The sequence below is a fragment of the Cydia strobilella genome, chromosome Z (assembly GCF_947568885.1).
Source record: "Cydia strobilella chromosome Z, ilCydStro3.1, whole genome shotgun sequence".
Taxonomy (NCBI): domain Eukaryota; kingdom Metazoa; phylum Arthropoda; class Insecta; order Lepidoptera; family Tortricidae; genus Cydia; species Cydia strobilella.
Genome location: NC_086068.1, coordinates 49,930,107 through 49,957,607, shown reverse-complemented (window position 1 = coordinate 49,957,607; position 27,501 = coordinate 49,930,107). Strand labels below are relative to the sequence as shown.

The following is a 27,501-nucleotide window of genomic DNA, read 5'->3' as shown; positions in this document are numbered from 1 at the left end:
CTATAAAAACCACGTTTGTTGTATGGGAGCCCCCCTTAAATATTATTTTTTCTGTTTTTAGTATTTGTTGTTATAGCGGCAACAGAAATACATTATCTGTGAAAATTTCACTGTCTAGCTATCACGGTTCATGAGATACAGCCTGGTGACAGACGGACAGACAGACAGACAGCGAAGTCTTAGTAATAGGGTCCCGTTTTTACCCTTTGGATTCGTAACCCTAAAAATCGACGCTTCAGGTGGTTGAAAAGAGGATGAAAGTTAGTATTTGGTGCAAGATTTATTTTAAGCTAGGAGTTGGAAACTTCGTAAAACGGTATTATAATAAAATATGTACAAGAAAAATGACTTCTCGTTTTTTAAAATGATCAAATAAAGTTCCAAAGCTGGGTTGAAAGATTGTATGAGGATTAAGGTGGTTCGATTCTCATACAAAATTCAATCTGCTTTAATTAAGGCACTACACACTATTACTACACAAATATTTGCTCATTTATCTACTTTCGAATATTCGTTTGCGCTAAATTAATAGAAAAACTTTGTTTCATACAGAAATCATACATAAATCAACGTAATTTTTTCATCAATTTTACGTATGTGTGTGTCACAAATGTCGTGTACAAATACGTTGCGTGCGGCGTTGCCACTCTATGACGTTGGCGACGTTGCCTGGCCGACCTGGCAGGATTTGCAGTGCCGTCATGTTTAGTGCATTTTTATTTGACAGTGTTGACACTGACACATAGGTTCATGTTTATTGTGACATCAATTTGTTTGTATAAATTGAAAATGATAGCAACGCAAAGAGTATAATAATATATGTAGCAACGTCTAAATCAAGTTACAAAAATCATCGGTGTTCTGGTCCGCGAAAATCCAGAAAAATTCAGACTCAATTGAAGCGGAATTCATGATGGTGAAGTTTCGTAAGGTAGGTAAGTACAGTTTCATTCCTTCATTGTACATTGTAATTTTCTCGTGCCGATCTTTTTAGAAAATAATTCTCACTTCTTCCGTAATGGTAGATATAAGCAGTGAACAATACCTATATAATGTAATTATTACTGTTTTGGTTGCCGAATAGTCAATGTGTCACTAACTTTACTTTTAGGTATTGTGCAAAATGAAGAGGCATTCTTGGAAATAAAATGTTTTCCTTCATTAGCCAGAAAAAATCAGGACATCCTCACTGCAATAAAGTAAAATAAAACATTTCCTGGGGATGAAAATTATGGAATTTTGTCTATGAATGAAAAACACAATTATTACTAGGTAAGTAAATGATAACTTTATTAGAATCCATATTGTTGCTTCATCTTTCTTCCGATAACATTAGAGATTTTGTGCTATCATGATATTATTTTTCTTTCAGGTACAGGGACAACTACGGATAACAAATATGAAAAAATGTTATTTCATTTGTTGTGTGAATCCATCTACACCAACAAGACATCCACTGCTGGACATAGGCCTCCCCAGGGATCTCCACAACGACTGGTCTTGCAAGACCGGCCAAAATATCAAGAAATAAATAATATAAATAAACATGATCTCTCTGCGGTCGTGTTTTAATCTGTCGCCACTCGTTTCGAATTTTCTCTTTTCCGCACTTGTATCGTAAATAACTATTTCAAACTGCAAGGGTACGATGATAGATCTCAATTCAATATAATTTTGCAACATTTGGCATTATTAGGTTATAAATTGTATGGAGATGAAATCTATCATCGTACCCTTCCAGTTTGAAAAATACTATAGAGGCTGGGCAGTAAGGGATTGCTTTACTTGTAGAACTATATTTAGCGCTTAAAAAAAAACTGATACCTGACACTTACAAACCTGGACTTGACTGGCTAGTGCTACTAAGAATCGTCAGTATTCTCCATCCTTTCTAAGTTGGAAGAACCCAAAAAGGTGAGATTTGTGAAAGTCAGGTTTTCAATATATGTGGCGTTTTCAACCAAACGGGTACCTACTTATTGTTGTCATATTTCCATAAAGCTTCAAAATGAAATCAACCTAATCGACAACCGACAATGTGGTACCTTTAACCTGTTCAAAACGTCACATATTTTTATAAAACGTTATAAACTAATTTATTAATAATACTGAATATCTGGGAGAAAAAGAAAACATAAGTAAAAACTCAAAAATGCTCGTTTTCCCAGAGATAAGACCTAGCTACATCGAACCCCTTACAGCAAATTTCATCGAAATCGTTAGAGCCGTTTCCGATATCACTGAAATATATTTCGGTTATATCGGAATCGGACAAGAATTCGAAGAATAAAAGGTATAAGAAACATAAGATAACACAAAAAGGACAAAAAAAAGTACCCCTGACGTACCAGTCTCGAACCCGAATCCTCTTGCACGTATTTCCACGAACATACCGCAACGCCATTGCAGCATACTTACACTGCATGAAATTGTCTACTACAAGCAATCACGGAAACACTGTTTGCATGTGTGAGTAATAGTAGGAAATAGCATGACAGAAACACTCTGTCGACTTTAAAAGTGTTTTTTACACTAATGAAGTATTCAATGTTTATTATAATAGTTCAATATTTATGTAAAGAGTGCGCTAAACATACTTTTAAGTATACAGATACCAACACTATTCCACAAAAAAATAAAACCTGAAAATTTGCGAAAGTGACGCCATCTAGCGGGGTTTAAGCTTTGGGTAACCTAGTCGAACCACCTTAAACATTTTTTGAGAAAAAAAGTATGTTATTATAATAACAGTAAAATAATATTAGCGTTAAAAAGGGTTAGAAAGTTTGTATCGGCTACAAATACTTTGAAACTTGTTAAAGACATAATATAAGAAAAGTAATTTAAGCTTTTTTTAAATTCGTCCCCTAAGGGGGTTGAAGTGGGGTTAAAAGTTTATATCGGGAACCACAATATTTTTTACAAGTCGTTGCAGACTTATCTTGGTCTTGGTAGAGTTAGACCAAGATAATTCTGCAACGATTTTGATAGCACAGGCAGTGCAAGTGTTATTTTAAACGTCAAACATCTATGAAATTTTGGCGTATAAATAACACTTGTACTGCTTGCGCTATCAAAATCGTTGCAGACTTATCATGGTCTAACTCTAGGCACTTATAGAGGCCGACAAATGTGACGAACTATTACGTTTCCCTTTTTAAATAAAGATTATTAGCGAGATTATTAGATGGTAAAATTGGCTGTTTAATATATCTTATTACACAAAGAAAATAACAACCTCGAGCTTCCATGTTCTGCATTAAACAGAATAGCTAAGTACGTTCACAGGAAAATTCTCCATCGAAAAGAAAAGAAAAATTTCTCATCTGACTTAAAGCAATATCATAATAAAATTACAGAGTACAAAGCGTTCTGTAGTTTATTTAATTAATATTAATATAGTCAAAAGAATATTGATTCAGACGAATCGAGCTTATTTACTTAGTATAAATAGCCAACCTGTTATTAGAACATTGTATGACGAAAGTTCTAATATGACCAAAAATTTACTTTTATAAAATAAAAGACTTAAAAGCGTTAGGTACTTAACTAAAAAATTGCGTTAACCGTCTAATTAACCTACATTTATCACAAACAACACGTATAAATTGTTTCCATTCAAGACGCCAAATTCGAAAAATATTACGGGAAGGTTCGTTGTCCTAACTCCTTCAATCACTGATGAGATACTTGTATTTTATCCACAAGAGTGGCAAAGTTAATAGGTGCTAACTGAGTTATTTCCTCATGTTGGGATCTGTTTTGTAATGTTTTACAGTTTTGCGTTTCACTCGGTAGCAATGTTTGTTTAACCCTCGCAACGCTCATAATTCCACTTTTTTGGTTTTCAAACAGTTCTACATGCTGGTTGCAGACTAGTTTTTTATATAATTTAATAAATAATTAATTCATTAAGAGCTCAGTGACGATTTTAGAGCAAAAATGTAAAATTGATAGATTTAGTTGAAATTGTACACCTTTTGTTACCCAAATCGGTGTAAAAATTGAGGTGGAAATTTATAGAGTGGACCAATTTGGGAATTTGTTTTAAAATTAAAGTACCCAAATTACTAACTCCACGTAGACGAAGTCGCGGGCGGAAGCTAGTGAATTAATATTTTTCGCAACACTATTTTGGCTATTTTCACTTAAAATTACAAGGTACATACCTATTTACATCAGTCAGCTGTACGCCCATAACTTTACCATGATCCTGGTTCAGATTGAGTTTAGCATTAATTGCGGCCGCCTCAAATGAGCCGGAGGCTAGCCACCCGAGGGCCTGTCAGACGCAAACGGTCCTTTTTTATTAACCCGCTTACAACGAACAACATCCCTAATTTAATGGTTTTAATTCATAAAATATCTTTTTAATATTTTAGATTTCAATGGATAATATGGAAAAATAAATAATAATGTAACAAAATTAAACATCTTTTAATGAAAAATATCATAATATATTCAGAAAAAGCTTGTAGTAGCGTGTAGAATATCTTGATAAGATGAAACTGCTTAACTATCACCATCCACCTACAAGAGATGATAAAGTGCACCTCTAGTCAACTCTAGTGGACCATAAGTTTGGTCCGGTCTGATCCATATAGGTATTTATTTAGATATGTTACTAGAATTATTTATTCGGGTAAGCCGTAAGCGTTATACATTCATATGTTACCTTTATAAAATTTATGGACAAAGCAATTGACGGCTAACTCTACCCAGTAACCGCGGCTGTAAATCGAATCAAGCCGACGCATTTATCACGCCGCCTAGATTTACAGACAACCTAACTTATTCGTCATGTCAAAGTTCGCCCGTTGCCCAAAAGTCTATTATCATTTAATTTAGGTTGCGTACTCGTTTAAATGTGCAGGCCAATAAAAGCCTTAGGACAATTTACAAGGCTTGCCATGTATCAAAGACCAAGAGTAATTAAAAAGACATTTTTAACGCGATTAAGCTTTCTTTAAACAACAATTTTGCATTAAATAATTTCACGGTTTAGACTCACTTGTTTTAGTCACTCGCGCACACAACCACGCAAACACGCAATACACGGTCGTCGTGAACGCTGCTCGCACTATTAGTGCTTGAGAAAGGAGACCTAGGCTCTCCGAACCATGTCGCGCGAGTGACTAAAATGAGTGAGTCTAAACCGTGAAATTATTTAATGTTAGTATGTCTCACAACAGTTTAAATTCGAACAATTTTGCAGGTTTTACAATTGATAGGTAGCATGTACCTACTCAGGTACACAGTATATATTAATTATATGTATAGCAAACAGTACAAACCTAACGTTGTGTTGTTGATGAACCATTTACCTAAAAAAATTGTTAGTATAATTTAGTTTAATACTTCCAAATTCCGGTCTGGCCTAGTGGGTAGTGACCCTGCCTGTGAAGCTGATGGTCCTGGGTTCGAATCCCGGTAAGGGCATATATTTGTGTGATGAACACAAATATTTGTTCCTGCATCATGGGTATTTTCTATGTATTTAAGTATGTATTTATCTATATAAGTATGTATATCGTCGCCTAGCACCCATAGTAAAAGTTTTGCTTAGTTTGGGGCTAGGTTGATCTGTGTAAGATGTTCCCTAATATTTATTATTATTTATTTGTATCTCCTTGGATTTCACGGACCTATAAATCCCGGTCTTTTGATAGGCTTGAGTGGGGATATAGATCCAACACGTAGAGGCCCCTTGGAGAGCTTTAATGTCATGTAGAATTCCTGCCATCCATTGTCCCTAGTCTTCTCCATAGTTATTTACTCCTTCAAATTGTTGCTATATATAATCCATAACAAATACAGAACAAATGCATAACCAGTAAGTAATCGTAGGTACTTACAATCAGAACAAGCCTCCAGATATAGTAACAATTTAAAATTAAACCGGACAAGTGCGAGTCGGACTCGCCCAGCGAGGGTATATTTATTTTAGTTTTTACAAATTACAAGTTTTGAGATTTTTCACTATACTTGTAGTGTCAGACGATATTACTTGCGAAATGTCATAGTTCTAGGTCAACGGGAAGTACCCTATACATTTTGATTCCCTTGAGTGTCGAAATACGAGTATGTATAAGTTTTTGCGCAATAAACAGCCGTATCTTTTGTTTACGTTAACTTAGAAGTTTGACTTTTTCACAGCTTCAAGAAGCATGCGTTCCCGAGATAAAGGGTCTTGACAGACAGACGGACGGACAACAAAGTGATTCTATTAGCGTTTCGTTTTTTTTTGCGGTACGGAACCCTAAAACCAACCCACAAAAAGAATAATTATTAAAATTGGAATGTTAACTCATATTACCCCCAAATAGGTACTTTTGTTGTTAATTAGGATGCCAATAGTCTAAAATGGGTTATTGGCTAAAGCCAATAACAAAATAATAACAAAGTCCCATTTAGCCGGTAGATTCCTGTGAACTCATAAAGCGAAGCATAAGCGAGTAGTATTACACGTAATGTTACAGTCACCATCAGCACACATGCACTGTAACGTCTTGATAATAGAGGCTTTGTTCAGATATTTGCGAACACTTTGGCCGTTCCGATATATTTAATGGCGAATGTACACACAGTTGTGGTAATCACCCGACACTAACGTTATTCTAGGCCTGCAATGTTAACGTCCCATCGTAAATCAGGAGAGTCGTTGCCCAGTGCGACCCACCCTATACGATGGCATAATTTCGCTCTCCTCCCAAATAAATAAATTCCCCTTGCCAAGACCAGCATCCATTTATTGCAGAGTATAAGAATTTAATTAAAAATGATGTCATAAATTTCTTATTTGCTGCGAGCATTAAAAAGTTATAACAGGATCAGGTTTAGTACCGACTTCGCATCCATAAAAATCACATATACGATTCTCTTGATTATTTCAGAGATTTTTGCAGAGAATTTATTTTTCTACTCGTATATAAGTATAATAACAGTAAGGCTAAACTATAGGTTAATTGTTTAGCATTTAGATAGTAGAAGAGCGCAGTAAAAAATATTAAAACTGTACGGGTTTTCTTTTGCGTAGTGATGTATTTTACCTCTGAGCTATTCACAAAATAGTACATTTCGATGCTAGTGCGGAAAGTATGTCATTACTCCACGAGTAGCGAGATATCTTGCCACGAGCCGTAGGCGAGTGGCAAGACTCGGGACGAGTGAAGAATGACATCTCCGCACGTGTATCGAACGACGTTTTTTAATACAGTTGCGAAAAAATAAGAAAAGCAACAAGTAAGGAATGAAATTCGAAACTTTTATATTATTAATTCTGTGACATCATTGACATTGACATTATGAAGAAGTGTTTTTCTAGCTTTTATTCGACTAGAATAGATTTTGTTACTATTATTGAACCCACTTCAGTGAGTTTTTTTTAAATGCATGTTCTATAAGACAGAAACAATTGTAAATATTAAAACGTTGTACTATATATCGTTATTTATGATTATTTGTGTATCGTATATTTATACTCATACTTTATTGGTAATATAAATTACATGTCAAGATTTACATATGTACATTTTGGAAATATAAAAACATTATCGAATGTTGCCTTTGGAAATTTAAAACATTCTTGCAGTAAGAAAATACGCCTCTTCTTTGACAGGCGTTCCGTTCCATTCAGACAACTTATTAAGAACGGTTTTTCAACATTAAAGAATAAACGTGTTATAATACTTATAATTTATAATGATGAAAAGGTAAGTAATAAAATATGAAATATGCATATTTTTCGTATTCTTACATTAACAGTAGGTTTTTATGTTGATTACGACGTTTAAAGGAAACTAATATTAACACTCATCAATAAGTAGTCATGAATTGGAACAAGTAAAAATTTTAAAAAATTGGAAAAGTAAAAAGCACTAGTTCGCGAAAACCAACTTTCCGCACGCTAAACAGCCACGAAAAGTAGCACTTTTTGAGCAACTGTATTAAAAAAGTATAACATCTACAATTTTATGAAGTAATTATCAATTTTTTTTTACACTGTCACACTTAGGTACAGGTACATCATTTAAACGTAAACATAAGTGAAACAAAGCTCTTTTTAAACTATTTATTTTATTCAATTAAGTTAGAGATGATCTACATTCACTAACAAGTGCTCGTAGATATTAATAAATAAAAGTGTCACGGTAGCCTACCACATCTTATATTAGTCACTTCTATAAACCGTATATAAAAGAGTAAAATAAGAATAAGAGTTCGTTATTATCTGAAACAATAAACATTGTAATTATTTATTTAATTTTAACAGGACTTGAAATTGATCATACTTTAGTGTTCGTTCCGTTTAATCTAACTTTACACCGATTTGAATTGGACAAAATAAAGCGGTGTCATTCATTATAATCTCATATTCTCATTTAAATCTGACATTAATGATAACATTCTCACTAGACCCTTTTTTTATATATTTTTTTATTAGAAGACCAACAGCTTTTTACAAACAGTTTATAACTAGGATACAATCATGAAGCCAATAATAGGTCTCCCTAACAGATACAAATGAAACTAATACGGATTTGCTTAGGTACTAGGCAGGTAGGTATTACAAAATGGTGTGTTTCAGTGCGCGCGCATGTGTGTGTGTGTGTGTGTGTGTGTGTGTGTGTGTGTGTGTGTGTGTGTGTGTGTGTGTGTGCGTGTACGTGTGCACGTGCGTGTGCAAGCACTTAACTATAAATAAACATAATATATAATATAACTATTATAATTATCAGAGCAATTTTTCAAGTTAATATTTTTCCACTCTCAGAATGAGAGATAAGTAATAAGCTGGAATCACGGTATACACCTTCATTTTGGCGTTCTTAAAGTTGTCTTAAGTCAACTATGAGGTACAAGGGAAATATCTTTGGTTATTTAAATACTTATATTCCACTTCCCTAACAGGGACACGACGTAAACGGTATCTGACAATAACGATGGTGTCGTCGCAGCTATTGCTGATCTAGCCATGCGAGTAGAAACTAATATGTATGCCTTATTTTGTTACCACTTAGTGGATTTCTCAAAGGCAAGTCGGCATAGAAATGGTCTCTCGTCGCCCTGCATAAAGAATTATGCCCACCCATTAAGATAAGAATACGCACACGTAGCTGTTCATACATTTTTCCACACACTTGACTGAAGCTGACGAGGTTATTTTGATAATGTTGTAATGCTCTTAGGCATCAACAATTTTACTCGTTTTTTCCTCGCTCATATTACGTTAATGCAATGGCTTCATGAAAGCGGAATGCTCACAAACTGCAGATCCAGTCGCAGGGGAAAAAGAAAGATATGTAAAATACTTACAGAACGATAGGTTGCCATTGTAATCGGGCCAAACTTCAGAGCTGTAAAATATAACGGCCTTTGTGATCTGAAAACAAAAATTAATAGAAGAAATCATAAGAAGCTTTACTTTGTTAATTGTGTTTATTTTCGTTAACGTTGACCTTTACATCTGTTTTAGAACACCTAGAGGATAATGGACGGCCGCTTCTTCATAAAAACATAGTCCCCATTTTCCTCTGGATATTGACATTACGGAAAGGTTAAAAGTCCCTTTTTCAGTTTTTCATAGATAAGTCTTAAACGGTGGCGCATAGCAAAAAATGTTATTCAACGTAAATAATCTACATAAAATTTTCTACAAAAAAAGATTAAATACACTTTTCACAGGGGTCAATATTTAAAAAGATATTGATGAAAGAACGTTAATTATAATCAAATGTAAGGTTCCTTTTTTTTGTTTTACGTAAATAATTTGTAAAGTATGACCCATAGCAAAAAAAACTTATACAGTAAGTTAGTCCGATTTCGCATATTAACAACCAACCGGTTATAGCGACGTAAGTATAGCCACATATTTAGTTCTAGTATGAGCTACTATGAAAGTACAACCGTTTAATACGACTCCGCCTATAACGAACGACCGCTTTTAGCGACGGAAATTTACACAAAATCCGTTCGTCAAGTCCGGTTACAACGACGAGTCACGTAGTTTTTAAAAATAAATTGTTGGTAAGAAGCTTACTCCGTCCCGCGCACCAAACTCCTCTCCCCTTTGCCTATACGCAGCAAGATGAAATAATCATGTGACTTTTCGTAATCTTGCAAGCTAAATAAAACCCACTTCCCATTATTTAATTGAGCTTAATCTTCACATACATAATTGTGTAAGCTGGGTGACAATGCAATATTTTGGACTGTCATCCACTTCTAATGATGGACACAGGAGGTGGCCATATGAACTGTGTGATAAAACAATGCAACCTAATTGCATTTGGGTTTGTTATAATTGTCTAAATGAGTATAAGTTGCATGTTGAAACAAAAGTACATAGCCAACGATAAAGGCTTGTATTAAAATTGAAAATTTTGGCAAAAAACTTATTTATTCTTTGATTGCCGATTTACGATTGTCATCTTTATTAGATCCCCAAGAATTATAACTTTTTTTGGGTTCCGTACCTCAAAAGGAAAAAACGGTACCCTTATAGGATCACTCGTGCGTCTGTCTGTCTGTCTGTCTATCTGTCCGTATGTCACAGCCTATTTTCTCCGAAACTACTAGACCAATTAAGTTGAAATTTGGTACACATATGTAAGTTTGTGACCCAAACATGGACATGTAACGTAAACATATATTATTAATTTTAAACACGGGGGCCACTTTTGGGGGGTAAATGAGAAACTTAGAAAAATAAAGTTTGTCAAACCATATCGTGTTACATATTAAATGAAAGAGCTCATTGTGAGAATCTCAAATATATTTTTTTAATAATTTTAAAATAAATAGTTTAGTTATTCAAGAAAATAGGCAAAAAATTACCATCCCCCCCCCCCCTTTATCTCCGAAACTACTGGGTCAATTTTTTTTTTTAAATACTCAAAATAGATCTTTACCTATAGATCACCGGAAAACCTATTAGAAATGTGCAGTCAAGCGTGAGTCGGACTTAATTACTTAGTTTTAGATCCGACCCCTACGGGTTTTTTTAAAGACATTTCACATAAAAAATACATTGTTTAAATTGTGTAATGTACGGAACCCTTGGAACGCGAGTCCGACTCGCACTTGGCCGGTTTTTATTTTACGGGATTCGAGTAATTTAAGGATGATGAGTGAGTACGCGTACAAAAGTGGCTTCTTCCAAACACAAGTCTCTCCATTTAAGACAAAAAGTCGTAATACTTACGTAAATATAAATATTTTAATTATAATGTTCTTTTTTCCTTTGATAGTCGCATAAGTATTCATAAATACAAAATGATGTCATTATTTTGTTTTTTTTTAAATTGGCAGTTCGTTTAGTACGACGTCCGGTTATTACGACGTAATATCAGCGGTCCCTTGGGCGTCGTTATAACCGGGCTCTACTGTACATAAATAATTAACAAAATTTCCTACAAGAAACATGTGGAACACTTTTCGCCAGGGTCAATATTTAAAAAGATATTAAAGCGGGATAATTTATAATCAATTTTATTTCCTTTTTGGTTTTTGTAAATAACTGGTAAACGGTGGCCAAATAGGTTCTTAATAATCTACATACAATTTTTTACAAAAACATTTCGAACACTTTTCTCTGGGATCAATATTTAAAACGATATTACTCGTAACAGAAAAAAGTTAATTACAATCAATTCACAGGTCACTTTTTTGTTTTCCATATTTTTTTTTTTATTCTCTTTCACAGTCATTGCTTTAATTTTGCTCTGCTAAAACATTTAATAAACGCACTTTACGTCTCAATTTAGTACCCAGCTCTAGATATTAATCTTTATCTGTCGTTTTGACTTAGGTATTTATTTGTAAGAAACGGATAAAACACAAATTAACTAATTGAGGCTTAAATATATATTTATATATATTTAAGCGTACATTGCTCGCAGAACTGATGGCCGGTGGGGCCGGAAGGTTCTGGAGTGGCGTCCGCGTACCGGAAGACGAACTGCCGGTAGGCCTCCAACAAGATGGAGCGACGACCTGGTGAAGCTCGCGGGAATTCGGTGGTTGCGAGCGGCACAGGATCGGTCGGAGTGGCGAGCCTGGGAGGGCTATGTCCAGCAGTGGACGTCTATCGGCTGACATGATGATGATGATGATGATTAAGCGTATATTTGGGACCCATTGCATTGAAGCAATACCAATTCAGAAATTACATTCAGTCTGACGTACTCTACGCAGTAAATGCCTCTTACTAAACGATACTTGATCGTGACGTCACGCTTGAGTTTAAGCCGTCTTGAAGTATGGAAAACCAGAAAAAGGTATTTTGAAATATTGCGTTTATATACCTATATGGTTTGTCATGTAATCTATTGTTTTATAATTTAGTGAATCAAATGGTACCTTTTATTTCATTTTGAAATTTAATAAAAAAAAAAACAATTTTTTAAAACTTTTACGAGTAAGGTCTTGTAATATATCAGTTCCATAAGTATACTTTAGTGGCCAATTTATTGTGATATATTGCTCATTTAATCCCATACTTATAGCGATATTATTTTCAGGAAATAAAATACCAGTAGGCTAACTGTCGTAGCTATACGGACATATACTTAGGTACATATATAATTTTTTTAGAATAACCTACTTAAAGGATATGCAATGATTGCCTAAAACTTACTATAATACAACACAAACACACACACAAGACAATACCTATATTATGATGGAACATGTTGAACTTTAAACAAAATCTAGTTTACTAGATTTATCTAGTAAACTAGATTTAGTAAACTAGATGGCTATAAGTATGGGATTAAAGAAACAACAAGTAAACAGAAAGTATTTATATTACTTGTTAAGAGAGCGAAACTTTGGTGCCGATGACAGACGTATGACGTTAAGTCGCATATAGGTGTTTATTTATAAAAATGCTTGGTAATTTACACAAAAATAAGTAAACAGAAATTGGTTGTCATTTCCAACAATCTTGTTCATATCTTGTTTTTAACATGACAAAGACAGTTAGTTATGTTTTTATACGTGGCCAGTACGTATAAAAACTCTCAACTCAAGGTTCAATATCAGTAAACTAAAGAGGCTAATAAGTTGTTATTTGATTAAGTATCTAGATAACAACACACTGTATTTAGCTTGACGTCATACGTCTGTCATCGGCACCAAAGTTTCGCTCTTGAGTTGTACTTCTCGACATCTTACTCTGTTAAGGAGCCCACTGATTACCAGTCCGCCGGACGATATCGGCCTGTCAGTTATTCGGAATTATCAAATTTTTGTTCTAACTGACAGGACGATATCGTCCGGCGGACTAGTAATCAGCGGGCTCCTTTACACGTTGACAATCATGTGTCATCGCAATCGATCTTCTAGCCTAGTTGGTAGTGAAGTGAACCTGCCTTCAAATCCTGCATGGTAACGGCATTTACGAGTATTTGTGTGTTCATTACAGATATACTGTTACTGATTTATGGATGTTTTCTATATGTATATTATACCTATATGTATATCGTCGTCTAGTACCCACAAGTCCCACAACACAAGCCTTATTGAGCTTACTTATCTCGATTTGTGTAACATTGTCCTATAATATTTGTGATATTTTCAACCAAAAGGTACCACATTGTTGCTTGTCAATAAGGTTGATTTCAAATTGAAGCTGTATGGAAATAGCGCCTTATTGACAACCGACAATAAGTACCCGTTTGGTTGAAAATGGCACATTTATTTATTATTAATTAATCGAACCATAACTTCGTAACGAACGACCAATTTAAATAAGTACTCGCACTTAAACTACTGATCTAAATATTTTGAATAAGTATCTTCTTTACTACTTAAGTAAATATTCTTTTCATCTTTCCTATTCGGAAAGTTCACCTCTCGGGTGATATTATTCACTTTCCACCCTTGATTAACAATCTACGACTGTTACACCAATAACATTACATTTTAATTTTACATGTAAAATTACAAAGAAATTAAAAAGGAAAATATAACTGCATAACAACAGGCGGTCTTATTAACTCTGACAAGCAAATAAGGTTGTTATTTTACACCGGCTGTTATTTTTGGAACGTAAGTACTTTTGATCTTATTAAGTCCCCGGCAAGCTCGGTTCTCCATACAAACGTAGTTACGCTCTCATTTTAAAACGTCTAGCTAGATTGCTCCGAAACTTTGTACATACAATAGGATAAGGTATATCTAGTCCTGTAATTAGTTTATGTAGCTTCAGATACCATAGTAAAAAATACAGAAAATTTAAGTTTTTCATACCAAACTTGTTTTTGCTCTATTTCGTTTGTTTTATAAGCTGGAGTATATAAACTAATTACAGGACTAGATATACCTCATGTCATTGTATGTGCAGTTTCATTTCAATCCAACACGTAATTTTAAAATGAGAACGAAAGTTCGTTTGTATGGGAAGGTGAAATTCGGCAGAGCTTGCTAGGGACTTAAGGGAGTATAAATGGGCGTACTCGTGCCGCGCACCTATTTACAGACGTTGTTAAACCGTTTATTATTTACAAGGCCAATAACGTGCCAATACTCGTATGCCACTATAATAGTAGTATATGTGTCTGCTACATAATGAACGGCATTAAACCACGTGTGGGTGTACAATTATAATCAGTTACATACAATGCTTTATCTACACACATATTATAAGCTCTATGATGTATTCAGTTCAGAAACCGCATGTTAGAGCGTTTTCACATTGTCCGATCCGATATCGGATGTAGGATCCTAGTCCTACATCCGCGTAGTCAGGCCGCGGGATCGCGCCCGGGCGCCGTCAAGCGGTAACGCACACTACAACAAGCATTATGCCTACACATACGCACATAAACCAATATTATCGGTCCGACACCTGATGGGGGGCTCCGACATTTATAATTAAAAAAAGTATTCAAGATAGAGGTGTGATTATATTTTTCCTGTAATATTTATGATAATGTTATTATTGTGTAAAAATTTCATAATTTTGGGTTGGTAAACTTCGGAGATAAGGGGGGGGGGGGGGTATTTTTTAAACATTTTCCTTCATAAGTCAATTTTTTTTCATTATGAAAACTAAAAATTGTATTGTAATATTCAGTTTGAGCTCTTTCAAATAATATCCCACTCGACCTAGCAACTAGACTGGAATTTTGCCCCCTCTTTATATTGGGCATTTTCTATAATTAATAAGAAAAATTACACTTTCAATGTGTTTGGGTTAGCGTTCTCCATGAAATTTCAAATCGATAGCTTAAGCAGTTCTCGAGATATTTAGCAATGTGACAGACAGACGGACGGACGGACAGATTCGCACCATAGGGGGTTCCTTTTGTACTTTTTTGGTACGGAACCCTAAAAAGTAACTGTTATCGAACCAGCGATTTCTTTTCTTCTTTTGATAAAAAATAATTCAAACACACAATGGTTGGGCCATTTTACGGGTTCTGAAGATTGTTGAATAGAAGATGTTTAGTAGGGGAGGACCTTTACCTTTGCATCAGGACGAGAAGTGCCAAGCGCGCGCGCCCGTTGGCGGCCCACCAACCGCTCTCGTACACCGCGTCCGCTACCCCCACGCTCTGTGAATAATACAATTTATAAACACGTGCTCTCCGCGCACCCTGTGGAAGCTGTATTCTTAGGCAGGACCGAAATGGACGCCACAAATACATACGGAATGGATTTTTTCAATGTGTCATTGAGGGCTGTAGCTGAGATAATATGAGAGGTAAATCCAGAAGCGCCTTTGCGAACCGCGTGATGGTCTACGTATGAGGATCCTCTGCTTTTATCGGCAGTCACATGTCACCATAGGGGCACTGGGTTACTGAGTAGTCTCTGGTTGATTTTCACTTAACATTGCAACGACAGAACTCGTGATATGAATTATTTTAATGGGAGCTCGGAGCGATCGCAGCCATTGGTTTTAACGGCAGTAGGGTTTTTTTTTCATCTTCACTAGGTGGCGCGCATGTCGATGTCGCGCCGGAAGAAGGGCTTTGAGATAAATGTAGTTGCCAGCAAAAATAATCTCGCTAACATACACGAAAACTATAATATTTCCTAATTGTGTTGCTTTGTATGAAAGGAAAATAATCTATTTGAATACGAGTGCATAGATATTAATTAATAGATACTAGGCAGCAATTTAGGGCAGCTACCAAACACCGTGTTGCTACGCGAAAATGGTGTTAGGGGAGGCCTACCTTTGTAAGTGAATACTTTGGACGAATTCTGTATTTTTTCAGCTCGTAGCACAATGAAATTTAATAACGGAACGCTGTTGCAAATAGTTTGCATGTATAACATTATACAGACATATTTGTTGCGCACCAGGCAGGCATTTTTTATACCTTTTGTTTTTCTTTCTCACGTTAAATCAAAAAGAGACAAGGAGAGAAACATTGAAATCTATAAGAAATAACTAAATTTGTTACGATATACTTAAATGTTTGCATTGCTTTAAATTGGAAGTTCAAGTTTTTATAACTTCAAGGGACCTGTCTCGATAAGTTCTTACGTTCTTGAAAATAAGGCTATTGATTGACAGTCGGATGGATAGACAGAGAGAGAGAGAGAGAGAGAGAAAAAGAAGTGATCTTAGGCATTTTAAATTGCAGTACTAATTATTTACGTAATAGGTATAAATACGAGCTCCAAACAACACCAACGGTCAGTACACATTAGGCTCATATGCATACATCGCACTCGAGGGCGCATTTAATTAGTATTGTTAGTAACGTTTGCATTTGCAAATCAATACATTTTTGAGTTGTCAGAATACGGTATTTGTACTTAGTATTTGTAACCTGGTAGGTATTTAATCATAATTAACATCATGCGTCACTATGATTAAATACCAGATTACAATTACATACTAAGTACGTACTCGAAAATTTATTGATTTATTTGCAAACTTTACTAACTGACATGCCCGCAAAATGCCCCCTCGAGTGCGATGTATGGAGCGAGCCAAGAGCGGTCATATTACGACATATTTGATCCATTGACTAAGTAAATGTGCACAACATGATATCTTACTGCTCGATATACTTCATCAGCGTAAGAACAAAGAGTCCCAACTTGAGTCATCACCGCTCCCAAAAATAATTTGTTACTCATGTTCATCCAAGGCTCCAGAAGCTAAAATAACAAAATGTCAATGTCTGCATACATATTTATCTGGTTTCCTGTTATAAATACCTACGTGAGTACTCAAAACTTACAACGATGACAAATACGACGCAGCATATGTTACCGGAACTGAACAGAACGTTGATTAGATTGAGAAATGAGAATGTGTCCTCCAATTCGTATCTGTAACTGTAACAAATACATTATATATCATTCAGAACTTATTAGTTTAGTGTGAATTTTGTGAGATGGTTTTTTCGTCTCTGACCCTAATCTGTTAAACAAAAGCCTTTGTTTGTTTTATGCAAAGCGATCAGCGCCTGTATTCACGGCAGGGCACCAATTTCTTTAAAAAGCATCTATCGTGATAGTATTAAGGTTTAAATTTATGTAACAGCTTATGCCACGCGGGTGGCAAAAACAACAGGGCATTATTTTTGGATATAAAAAAATTGTTATCTCCGAATGGGCTGTTTCATGAATTTGAACCATATAAATAGGATGGTAAAATTAGTTTTTAAACGCTTGTTCCCTATTACTTATGACGGTGTTTTTAGCAGTAGCTGAAGTACTCACTGCATAAAGGATGCAATACCCTTTGTTTACCAGATTAAGATTCGGGTCGAAAAAAACATTTCATAAAATTCATGGTATAAATACAAAACCATTTTTCGCCAATATGCTCGGATATTTTCACCTTATTTTATTACTATCCTTACCTCCTCCTCCTCCTCCTTCTACCTTACAAGACCGTCGTGTATGATCGTGCGACTACTGCTAAATCAAACACTACAAAACTTCTATATTTTATAAGGAACTCAGGGTGCGTAGACTAGATGCCAATGGTTCACGCTCCGTAGCATAGCGTAGTTATCTCTCTCTATCACTCTTCCATATTAGTGCGACAGATGCGTTTTATTCGCTACGGAGCTTTAACGATTGACATCTTGTCTACGCACCCAGGAGTGTAAAAACAGCGCGTACATACATTTTATATTGCACAATTATAGTATGGCCAGTGACTGTGTCATTTCAAACATAGACAGTAACGCTAGTAATAGCACCCAAAATAAAGGGATGAGTATAGTTTTTTGTTCTTATTTACTACCAAATTTGGTTTGCCACATTTGTCAGAATGTATAATTATTTTGAGTGAACATGGAAGTATATATTAGCATAGAGTAACTACTAGAGCGGTACTGTCATAGAAAATTTTGTAACCACAGTAAGTTCACTGCCATCTATCGACACACTTTAAAACGATACGAACGAAATACGATAAAATGTATTTAAATATGGATAAATGATTTTTTTTATTTGCATTAATTATTTTTATGATTTTGACCCATGTTCTTTCACTGATATGCGTAAAAATTGTTAAATAACAAACGAAACCGTCAACCTCTGGTCGAGAGTCAAATTTTCTTGCTCTTCGAGGCACGTTTATTCCTTAGACTGTATCCATCTATTACGGAGTTATATCTATCTTTGATATGAGTGATGCCATAAACGTTTTAAAAAATATTAAGGAGGGAAATTATTTTTGAAGTTTTTGATGCAAAGGTTTGATTTGATGCTAATTTTTTTTTATGTGATAGTCAGCAAACGAGCAAACGAGCCGCCTGATGGGAAGCAGTCATCGTCGCCCATGGACGTAAGCAACATCACAGGAGCCACTTAAGCATTGCCGACAATTGCCTCGCATATTTGGAGGAAATAACTATACATACCTCGGCAGGAATATCAATTTGGATTCGACTTTTTTGTCTTAAATCAAATCTTATTTATAATATTAATATTTAATGTTTATATGTATAAATTTGGTGCAATAAAGAATATTTACTTACTTACTTAATCTATTTATTACTTAGTTTATTACGAATTTTAAAATTACTTTAGGTGCTGTAATCCAGTAACTAAACCTTTTTTTTTTTAATATAGCATTGCGATACAGCGGGGAAATGCCGCCAGCATCCTTGGTACAATCAATGCCTCAAGGGCCTATTTTAGATTTAAGCTAGTTATTAATTTCGTTTACGTAGTACCACTGTATATATCTTGTATGTAAATAAATTTGTGAATTAACTTACTTACTTATCCACGAATTGTCATTTCCCGGCCTCTTCAATAATGTAGTACCTAAATAATATAGTTTTGGTAAACAAATAAGCCTACCTATTTTAATCGTATTTTGTTTACGGACCGTTGGCTATAATTTCAGTTAAACAACGTTTAACTTTCAGTTAACTAAACCTTTTTTTTGCGTTCCTCTAATTTTGTCCATGAGTATAGTTTGGTGGAGTATCTTATTTAAAAACTTACATATAAACTATTTTCACCACACTAGCTCGTAAAGGCTACTCTGAGTAGTTTGGCTGGTAGAATTTAATTTTAATAATTTTGAATGATAAATATCTAATAGCGTTCATTTGAATTTGATCTGTACCTAATGTTTAAAACAGTTAGAATTTCCCTTGCGTTGATTGAGTGTTTTTTGTTTGTTTCACTACGCTCGTTGTCTATTTTGGAATCTTTCGCTTGCTCGGGTTACAATATTAGCCTCTTGTATTGTTCAACCCCTCGTGTTAAACAATAAATTTGCCCCTTTGTTAAACAAATAACTGTTACACCCGAAAAAATCTACACCTTATCTTTTCACGCTGGGAATCTATATAATTATTATGATGTTTCAGAAAATAAGGTTGAAGGCGGCAACTATTGGGTCTATGTCAATCACTGGGACATTTACGTTATCTTTTATGAGCTACCCTTGTCTTGTTTTACCTAATGAGCCTTTGATGGATTTTGACAAGCTTTACTATGTCGCCGTAGCAATCGACATAGTGAAGCGAGTGTCGCGCACGCTCCGGATCCGGATCCGGATCGGCGGCCAGCCGGCGCACTTTGACCTGCAGCAAGCGGAGCAGCATACTGATGTGACTCGCCATCGTCGTGAACATCATGTCGGAGCCCAACATACCCCACACACTTGATGTACCTGCCAGCAAGTATCATAAGGGATAAGTTCGTGTTCTTCTCTCACTCTCACTGAGCGTAAGCGTGAGCGAGATGGATGTGCGTGCCCGGGATCGCGGATATCATTCTTTTGAATTTTAATTGTCTGTACGTTTAAATAAGTAATCGATGTTCCCTCAAACATGAAATTGCCGATTTTTAGAAGCTATTTTGATATTTTTATCCTTTGTGCATAATTTGTTACAAATGTTTAAATTACCTATGTTCGTGATTTTTTTCGTCGAAAGTCAAAAACTTAGGCTTCGAATCGATTAAGACCCTCGAGAAGGGCTCAAGATTGATAATTAAATTTATGGCAGCCGTATTGTGTCCAAAAAAGCGCTACTGCACCTTAGCTGAACCATAAGTACAATTTTTAACACGATTTTATTAGTGAAATAAAACTATGAAAACGGATTATATCGCGTATATTGAATTTATAATACATCCCGACGTTTCGAACTCTTTACAGCGTTCGTTTTTCATAGTTTTATTTCATGAGTAACTATCGCGGTAACCGAAGACAATATTACGATTTTATTAGGTCGACCTGTATACATATAGGTCGGCATATGGGGCATTTTCTATGAAAAGGGACCTTATTGTCGATGGCACTTACGCTGCACAGCGTCGCGCGGCATTGTATTTATATCGGAGCATCGTTAATAATGGCGTAAGCGCCATCGACAATAAGGTCCCTTTTTATAGAAAATACCACATTTAACCATCTTCCAAGGATCGTAGCGTCATGTAAATTGGCAGCTGTATGTAGTTCTGATGACAATACAATATTATGGTACCATCGAGCTGATCTGACGATGAAGACAGGAGGTGGTCATAGGAACTCTGTAACTAACAATGTAATGGAATCTAAGGTAACTAATTTAACCATCTTCCTGGTTTCCGATGAAGCTAAAAATTTGCATACCTATGTAAGTCGGGTGACAATGCAATATTATGGTACCATCGAGCTGATCTGACGAAGACAGGAGGAAGTCATAGGAACTCTGTGATAAAACAACGCAACCTAATTGTGTTTGGGGTTTTTAGAATTGTCTCGATGAGTATTAGTTGCCTGTGGAAAAAAAGTATAGTCAGCGATAAAAGCTTGTACCAAAAATGAAATTTTTGCCAAAAACTTATTTATCGTTGTGCCTCTTTGTTCTTTTTATTATTATATGTAGTAATATCTACCCATTCAAAGATATTTTTGAATTGGCCATTCAAGTCTGCCACGAATATTCGCATCTACTCGTATTCGGTATTCGGCGTGCTTAGCTTCTCCACTTTGACCAAATATTGCTTACCTAATACCTATTAGTCCTATTATACCTACGAGTACTTAGAATGACAAATTGTGTTCACAGTTATAACTACGATAGCTGTGTTTCGTAATTTATGAATAAATAAAATATTTTAGAACGTGTAAATCCGTTCGTAAGTTCCACAAAATTCCCTAAAACATTAGAAAACTGTTAACCTCTTTTTACGGTCACTGTGATAAAAAGATAGAATAATATTTCACTTATATAAAAGAAACCGACTTACCTGAAAAAACTTCAAACGCGTAGACAATCTCGTGATAAATATCCTTGGTTTTATCAAAGGGATATGTCGCGTGCCACACATAGCCCAAATCCGAAGGTTGATTTTGGATTCTCCGGTAAAGATGAACTCCTAGAGGCGTTATGTTAAACATGACGACGCCAAAAACGTTGAAAAATGTATACCCTAATAAAGAAAAAAGTAAATCAAAGGTCTGCAGCCTAAATTAGATCTAAACAAACTATCAAGAAATATTGTATGGATAATCTACATATAGTAACTATGTACGTATGTTCCGAATTTATCAGTATCTAGACTGTGTACTAAAACCATTCCAGATAACTTTAGACTCTCGAAGATGACAAGATCAGATATTCTAAACCTGTTGCGTGAAGTTGTAATATTTATTTTCACCTCAGCAGCTCGAACAAGCCTACTTTCGTCACTCCCTGGAGTGAGGAAAGTGCGACTTTCCTCACTCCAGGGAGTGAAACAATGTAGCTTTTTAATTTAGTGAAGGCCATGAACTTCATACTTTTTTACATTTTTTTTATGGTATGGTACGGTACGGTACGGTACGGTCCGGTCCGGTCCGGTCCGGCCGGTCCGGTCTCGTCTCTCTCGTCTTATCGTATCGTACATATTATAATACTTTTTTTTCTGTTTATTCTGTGTAATTCGAAATACATTTTAACCTTTAATATGTTCTCACTACTGAGGTGAAAAATTATGTGTGCAACACGAGAGCAAAGTTATTCTACATCTCGTGTTTTTGAGTCCCTCGCTACGCTCAAGATTCTACCTACAAATAACTATTGTGTATTATTTACAAATTATTATATAAAATATATGGCACTGAAATATTTGGTCGATAAATTAGGTGAAATTTCATATTTTCATCTTCGATAGGTATTTTATTTAGTAGGTTTGATTGGAGCGTATAATTCAGAAATTTTACTTAAGTAGGTAGGTAGTACATGTAGGTACTTAACAATAAAAATTGCTTTATAAAGAACCATTTTGTCCTTCTATCTAATTATATCTGGAATGGAGATTTTTTTTTATCTATAATATACCTACGTAACTTTATGATAATATTACCTACTAAAAAAAACAAATAGCTTTCGCAATAATATTAGCTTCCATCTTCCGCAGCAATTTGTTTCTTTAAGTTCAGCTAATTAAACGTAGCCATCATTCTTAACATCTTTACAATTGACAAGCGCTTCCAAGATAACTACTTACTTACCTACCTAACTACTTACTTCCCTTACCTACTTTTTAGTGAATCACCAAACGTATTTGACCAAATAGTAAGTAAGTATACGATGTCTTATAAGAGATGTACTTCAATTTGTATGTGACACTTTGTTAAAAGTTAGGAATATGATAGTTCATATATTTCAAATCTTCTGCACATTACAGTTAGAACACGAAAACCACGGTTTCGGGGCCTGCCGGGCTACTCGGGCTAGCACAAGAGTGGCTGGCTTGCGGGATAAAAATAATAAAAATTATTACTTACTTACGAATAAAATATTATTCTATTCTATTCTATTCTAAAAAGACGGGTAGTCTATCGAGCGGGCGGGTCGCGCCCCTCCTGTGCTAGGCCTACTGAATGGAATAGGGTATTTGACTGTATTTAAAATAAATTATTTTACACCATGCATGAAATAAAGCACCAGAAGATTAATAGATAAACGTAGACAGCAGTTATTTTTAGACACAATTTCTATTTTAAAACTCGTATAAAACTATAAAGAGTAGGTAATTTGATTGTGACGTCACATGCTAGTGTTTCATATAAATTCCATAGTAGCAAAATCGTTTTGACAGTTCGAAAAAAGAAACTGATTTGACTAGTAGTTAAATACCCTATACGCTGCTATGGGTATTAGACGAGGAAGTGGGGGGGTTGAACGTTGCTTCATTTCGCTTCCTCGCAGTCCTCGGACTTCAAGTGTAAACTGGATTTCTACAAGTTCAATTACATGGCTTGCATGTATTTATGAACAATTAAGAAATATTTTAATTATAAGTATTTTGCAATGTGAAAAACGTCCAACACGAAAAAACTTTTCTTCTTTAGCTATCGCTTTTATTAAATAATCACAAGGACACCGTAATTCGTAATATTCGGTTCCCTAACCAAATTATGTCAGCATTAATTAAACCCTGGAGACTTTTAAGTTAAACAGTTCAAGCTCTTACAAGATTGTCCCAACCGAAGTGCTCTTAAGCTTTCTTCCTTAATTTTATCTTCCTCTTCATCTTCGCAGGTTACCGGCCATATCTCAGCCAAGTCAATCAGCAATTTTCTAAACGTATGTCGTTTGAACCACAGAGTAAGAAGTTTACATAAACCTGTTATCAAATAAATTTATATTTAATGTGTAGCTATGTTACATTTATAACTCTAGGTATAGTCAAGTGTAAGAATATGGGTGCATACAACTTATTTACTCAAAAATATGTCCCATAGTTCTTACTCATAATTCGCTGGTACACATTTTAGAGTATGATGGGTGCACCCATATGACTTACACTTGACTGTACCTATAAACAAATACATAATAGGTTATGAACAATGTAACTGTGACCTAAAATAATAGTAATAGCGTCTCATCAGCGAGATGTACCTACTTTTTAGTGTTCCGTGCAAAACTTTGTTTTGACAAACGCAACACATGGGATCATTTCGCTCTTGCAAATCAGTTAAATGCGTTTTTCTCAGAGACCGTTTGACATAGATACCTAAAATTTGAACTAGTTATAGCAATTACCACCACTAATATTGTAAATAAGTCAAAACCGCTTATTTCTTCTTTTAGGGGGTAATTTAGGGGATTGAAAGGGGTAACCTGTTTTTTTATTTTATTTGTAAGAATCGAGTGGGGTACCATTAGAAAGCTTGCAAAAAATTGAGTCGATGGACTGATTTTGACTTCATTCTAGACTGCAGTAGTTTCGATAAAAAATGTATTTAAAGTTGCAAGTTTTCATACAAAAAGATTCTCCTCTGTCCTGGGGATTTTCGCAAAAACTATAGCTAACAGGCAGCTAACCAGCCAGTAACCAACTAAATCGAGTATGGAGACGGCGGGAAAATTATCAGGTTAACCTTATCTATATTAGTTTTTTAACTGCAGCCTGATCTTTGGTTACTTAGGTTGTTACTAGCTTGGATCAGCTTCTCAGACTGGTAATTTCATATTAGGAAGTCGTTTTAGCGAGAAAGATCTTTACTTAAAACTTTGGCATTGAAATTAATGACTTATGTGTGTGACACAAAGTTTAATTCAACTTACTTATTTTTGTGGGTTATTTCATTTTTTGTAATAGTCTACTAAACGCATGAGGGAAAAAAAGATCTACAAAATACAACCTTGTTATAATGCATATAAGCTTAAATTTTGAACGGGCTTTCCAACCAATGCACTATTTCAGTCGCCGCTATACTTACTCAACCTCGTATCTGCAACACTCATTTTATGACAAAAACACCCGTATTCCGAATGAAAGAAAAGCGATATTTCCATGAAATGATTGTTGCAGATATGTAAGAATCATATTTATTGTTGGAGTGAACTTTAAATTTTTAAATTAAGAATTCCGTTCTTTACTGTCGTTTTGTTTTTTTACACAATAAAGCACATAGAGTTAGTAAGACGTATAGAGATAACAAAGTCATTTAATATTTATCAGAGAGTATCTAATTCGTCGAAACAATATACACAATATCCCTATGCATTAAGTACGATGACATTTGTGTATAATTGTATACAGTATGTATATTCCAGATCCCGAGTCCGAGTGTCACTATGTCATCATTAATGTCTAATTTCTATGAAAATATGACGTTTATCTCACTCTAACACTACTTACTTACACTCTCTCACTTTGTTAGCTTAGACGAACTCTACATTTTTAGCAGTTCTAAATAATATTAAAGTCTATATATATATATATGGCATGGAACTAGAAACAAAATCAAATCAAAATAATAAGTTCTAAATTTAATTCAAATTGAAGCAGTATAGAATACCGAGCTATAATGGTGAACCATAAAATACTAATGATGATGACTTGTTAGATAATTTTCACAAAAGCATTTTTTCTGAGTAGCGAATTTTCAATTCGCGGTATTTACGATTGCAAATTTATTTATTAGTTTTTTTTTTCATTTAGCGATTTTTCATAAAGCGTTTTATAATGTTCACGTTTATTTTTTTCGCTTATTTTACCAGTAGATTATTTTATTATTCGCAACTATTATCAGTATAATATAGTGCGGTTTGTTAGATATTTTACTCGAAATAATTATTCTAACAAATCGTTACCCCTTAGTGTTCACTGTCCACGTTACATTACACATTAATAGGTAGGTAGGTTAGGTTCATTAGGTATCTTCAGATGCCCGAAAGGCAGACCGCCTAGAAATAGGAGCCCCCCGAAACGGAGCTTCGTCGAAATAAGGCGTGGGTTGCCTAATGCTGCTGAAAATATATGCGACTGACAAAATAATCTACTGTTAAAATAAGCGAAAAAAATAAACGCGAACATTTTAAAACGCTTCGTGAAAAATTGCTACATGAAAAAAGACGAATAAAGAAATTTGCGATCGTGAAAAACCGCAATGTGAAAATTCGCTACTCAGAAAAAATGCGTTTGTGAAAATTATCTAACAAATCCTCCTTAGAAAAACGTAAATACTTTGCGTAGAGGCGACGTACCCATTGTACCGTATCCAACAATATGCAAGCTCGACACGAACTCCGCGACGGACGTGGAATTGATTACGAGGCCGGCGACGTAGGTGATCTCACACGCCACCAGCACCAGCACGGCCAGCGCCGAGACCGTGTACAGCGCGGCGCTCCGCACGCGCGCCCATGCGTTACTCGGAACCGCGTCAGTGAACGACAGCCCCATCATCCGGGTGCAATAATTGCACAGTTCTAAACTTTTATAAATCTCAGCAAGAGCACGTGTTTTCACGTCCATCGTTATGGAGGTATCGAAATGGAATTATAATGAAAATACCGAGAGATCACACATTTACATATTCTCCCACCCCTGGGTTAACCCTAAATTGCCCGGCGGCCCCCTGTCGCGCTTTGAATGTTATGAAAGTATTTAATCAGGAAATAGGTCGGTACAAAACGAGGTCAATTACTTAATAATCAGCTTGAAAATCTAACCTTCGCGTTTTCTCGTTATTGGGCCAAAAAAAAGTACTCGTACCCATTGTAGGCATTGTATTATCGCAATTATCACTTAAAATTTGCTTACCAAGTTAGTGTTTTATTATTTATGTACTTTTATTGGGGCTAAGCTAAACAAAATAGCGTTTAAGTCAGTGTTCAACTTAAAATAAATTTAACAAAAAAAATTCATATTTAAGAAATAGAAATCGCAAATTCAGGGGTTCACTTGGTAAATATTAATAACCCAATCTTATCTGCAACTCACATTCTGGATATGGTGTAGTTACCTATTTTGCAAAAATAATTGGTTAATAAAATAGTCCATGTAAATCGTTTGATAGACTATTGGAGGGTTGGGATTAACTACAAATTATATCTGTATTAAATAAGTTTTGTGAAACTAAATATGCCTTTTGAAAATAATAGGTTATCAGTTAATAAGTTTATAATAAGTACCTACCTACTCGTACATTACCTTGATAAGTCGTCTAAATACCTGCGTAACCCTTTTGAATATTTGATACATCTGGGTTCCATGAAATAACGTTCCTATAATTTTTGCAGAAAAATATGTAGCATTAAGTTTATTTCAGTACTTTCCTAAACAAAGAAAAAC

At 35.1% G+C, this 27,501-nt stretch overlaps 1 protein-coding gene and 1 long non-coding RNA gene across 2 annotated transcripts in view; one reads left to right on the top strand and one right to left on the bottom strand.

Moving 5' to 3' along the window:
* The first annotated feature begins 274 nt into the window (after positions 1-274).
* Positions 275-27,501, top strand: part of LOC134753987 (uncharacterized) — a 234,832-nt gene continuing 207,605 nt past the window's right edge. The window contains exon 1 of the long non-coding RNA XR_010128857.1: positions 275-316. This is a non-coding gene — a long non-coding RNA (uncharacterized LOC134753987). The remainder of the gene's footprint in view (positions 317-27,501) is intronic.
* Positions 8,079-26,770, bottom strand: LOC134753963 (odorant receptor 4-like). The gene is made up of 9 exons (XM_063689998.1): positions 26,412-26,770; positions 23,890-24,042; positions 21,679-21,861; positions 19,900-20,113; positions 17,208-17,304; positions 17,023-17,124; positions 15,472-15,560; positions 9,316-9,382; positions 8,079-8,230 (listed from the first exon to the last, which is right to left on the bottom strand). Exons 1-9 carry the CDS (start codon positions 26,680-26,682, stop codon positions 8,171-8,173), a joined length of 1,236 nt encoding a protein of 411 aa, XP_063546068.1. The 5' UTR covers positions 26,683-26,770; the 3' UTR covers positions 8,079-8,170.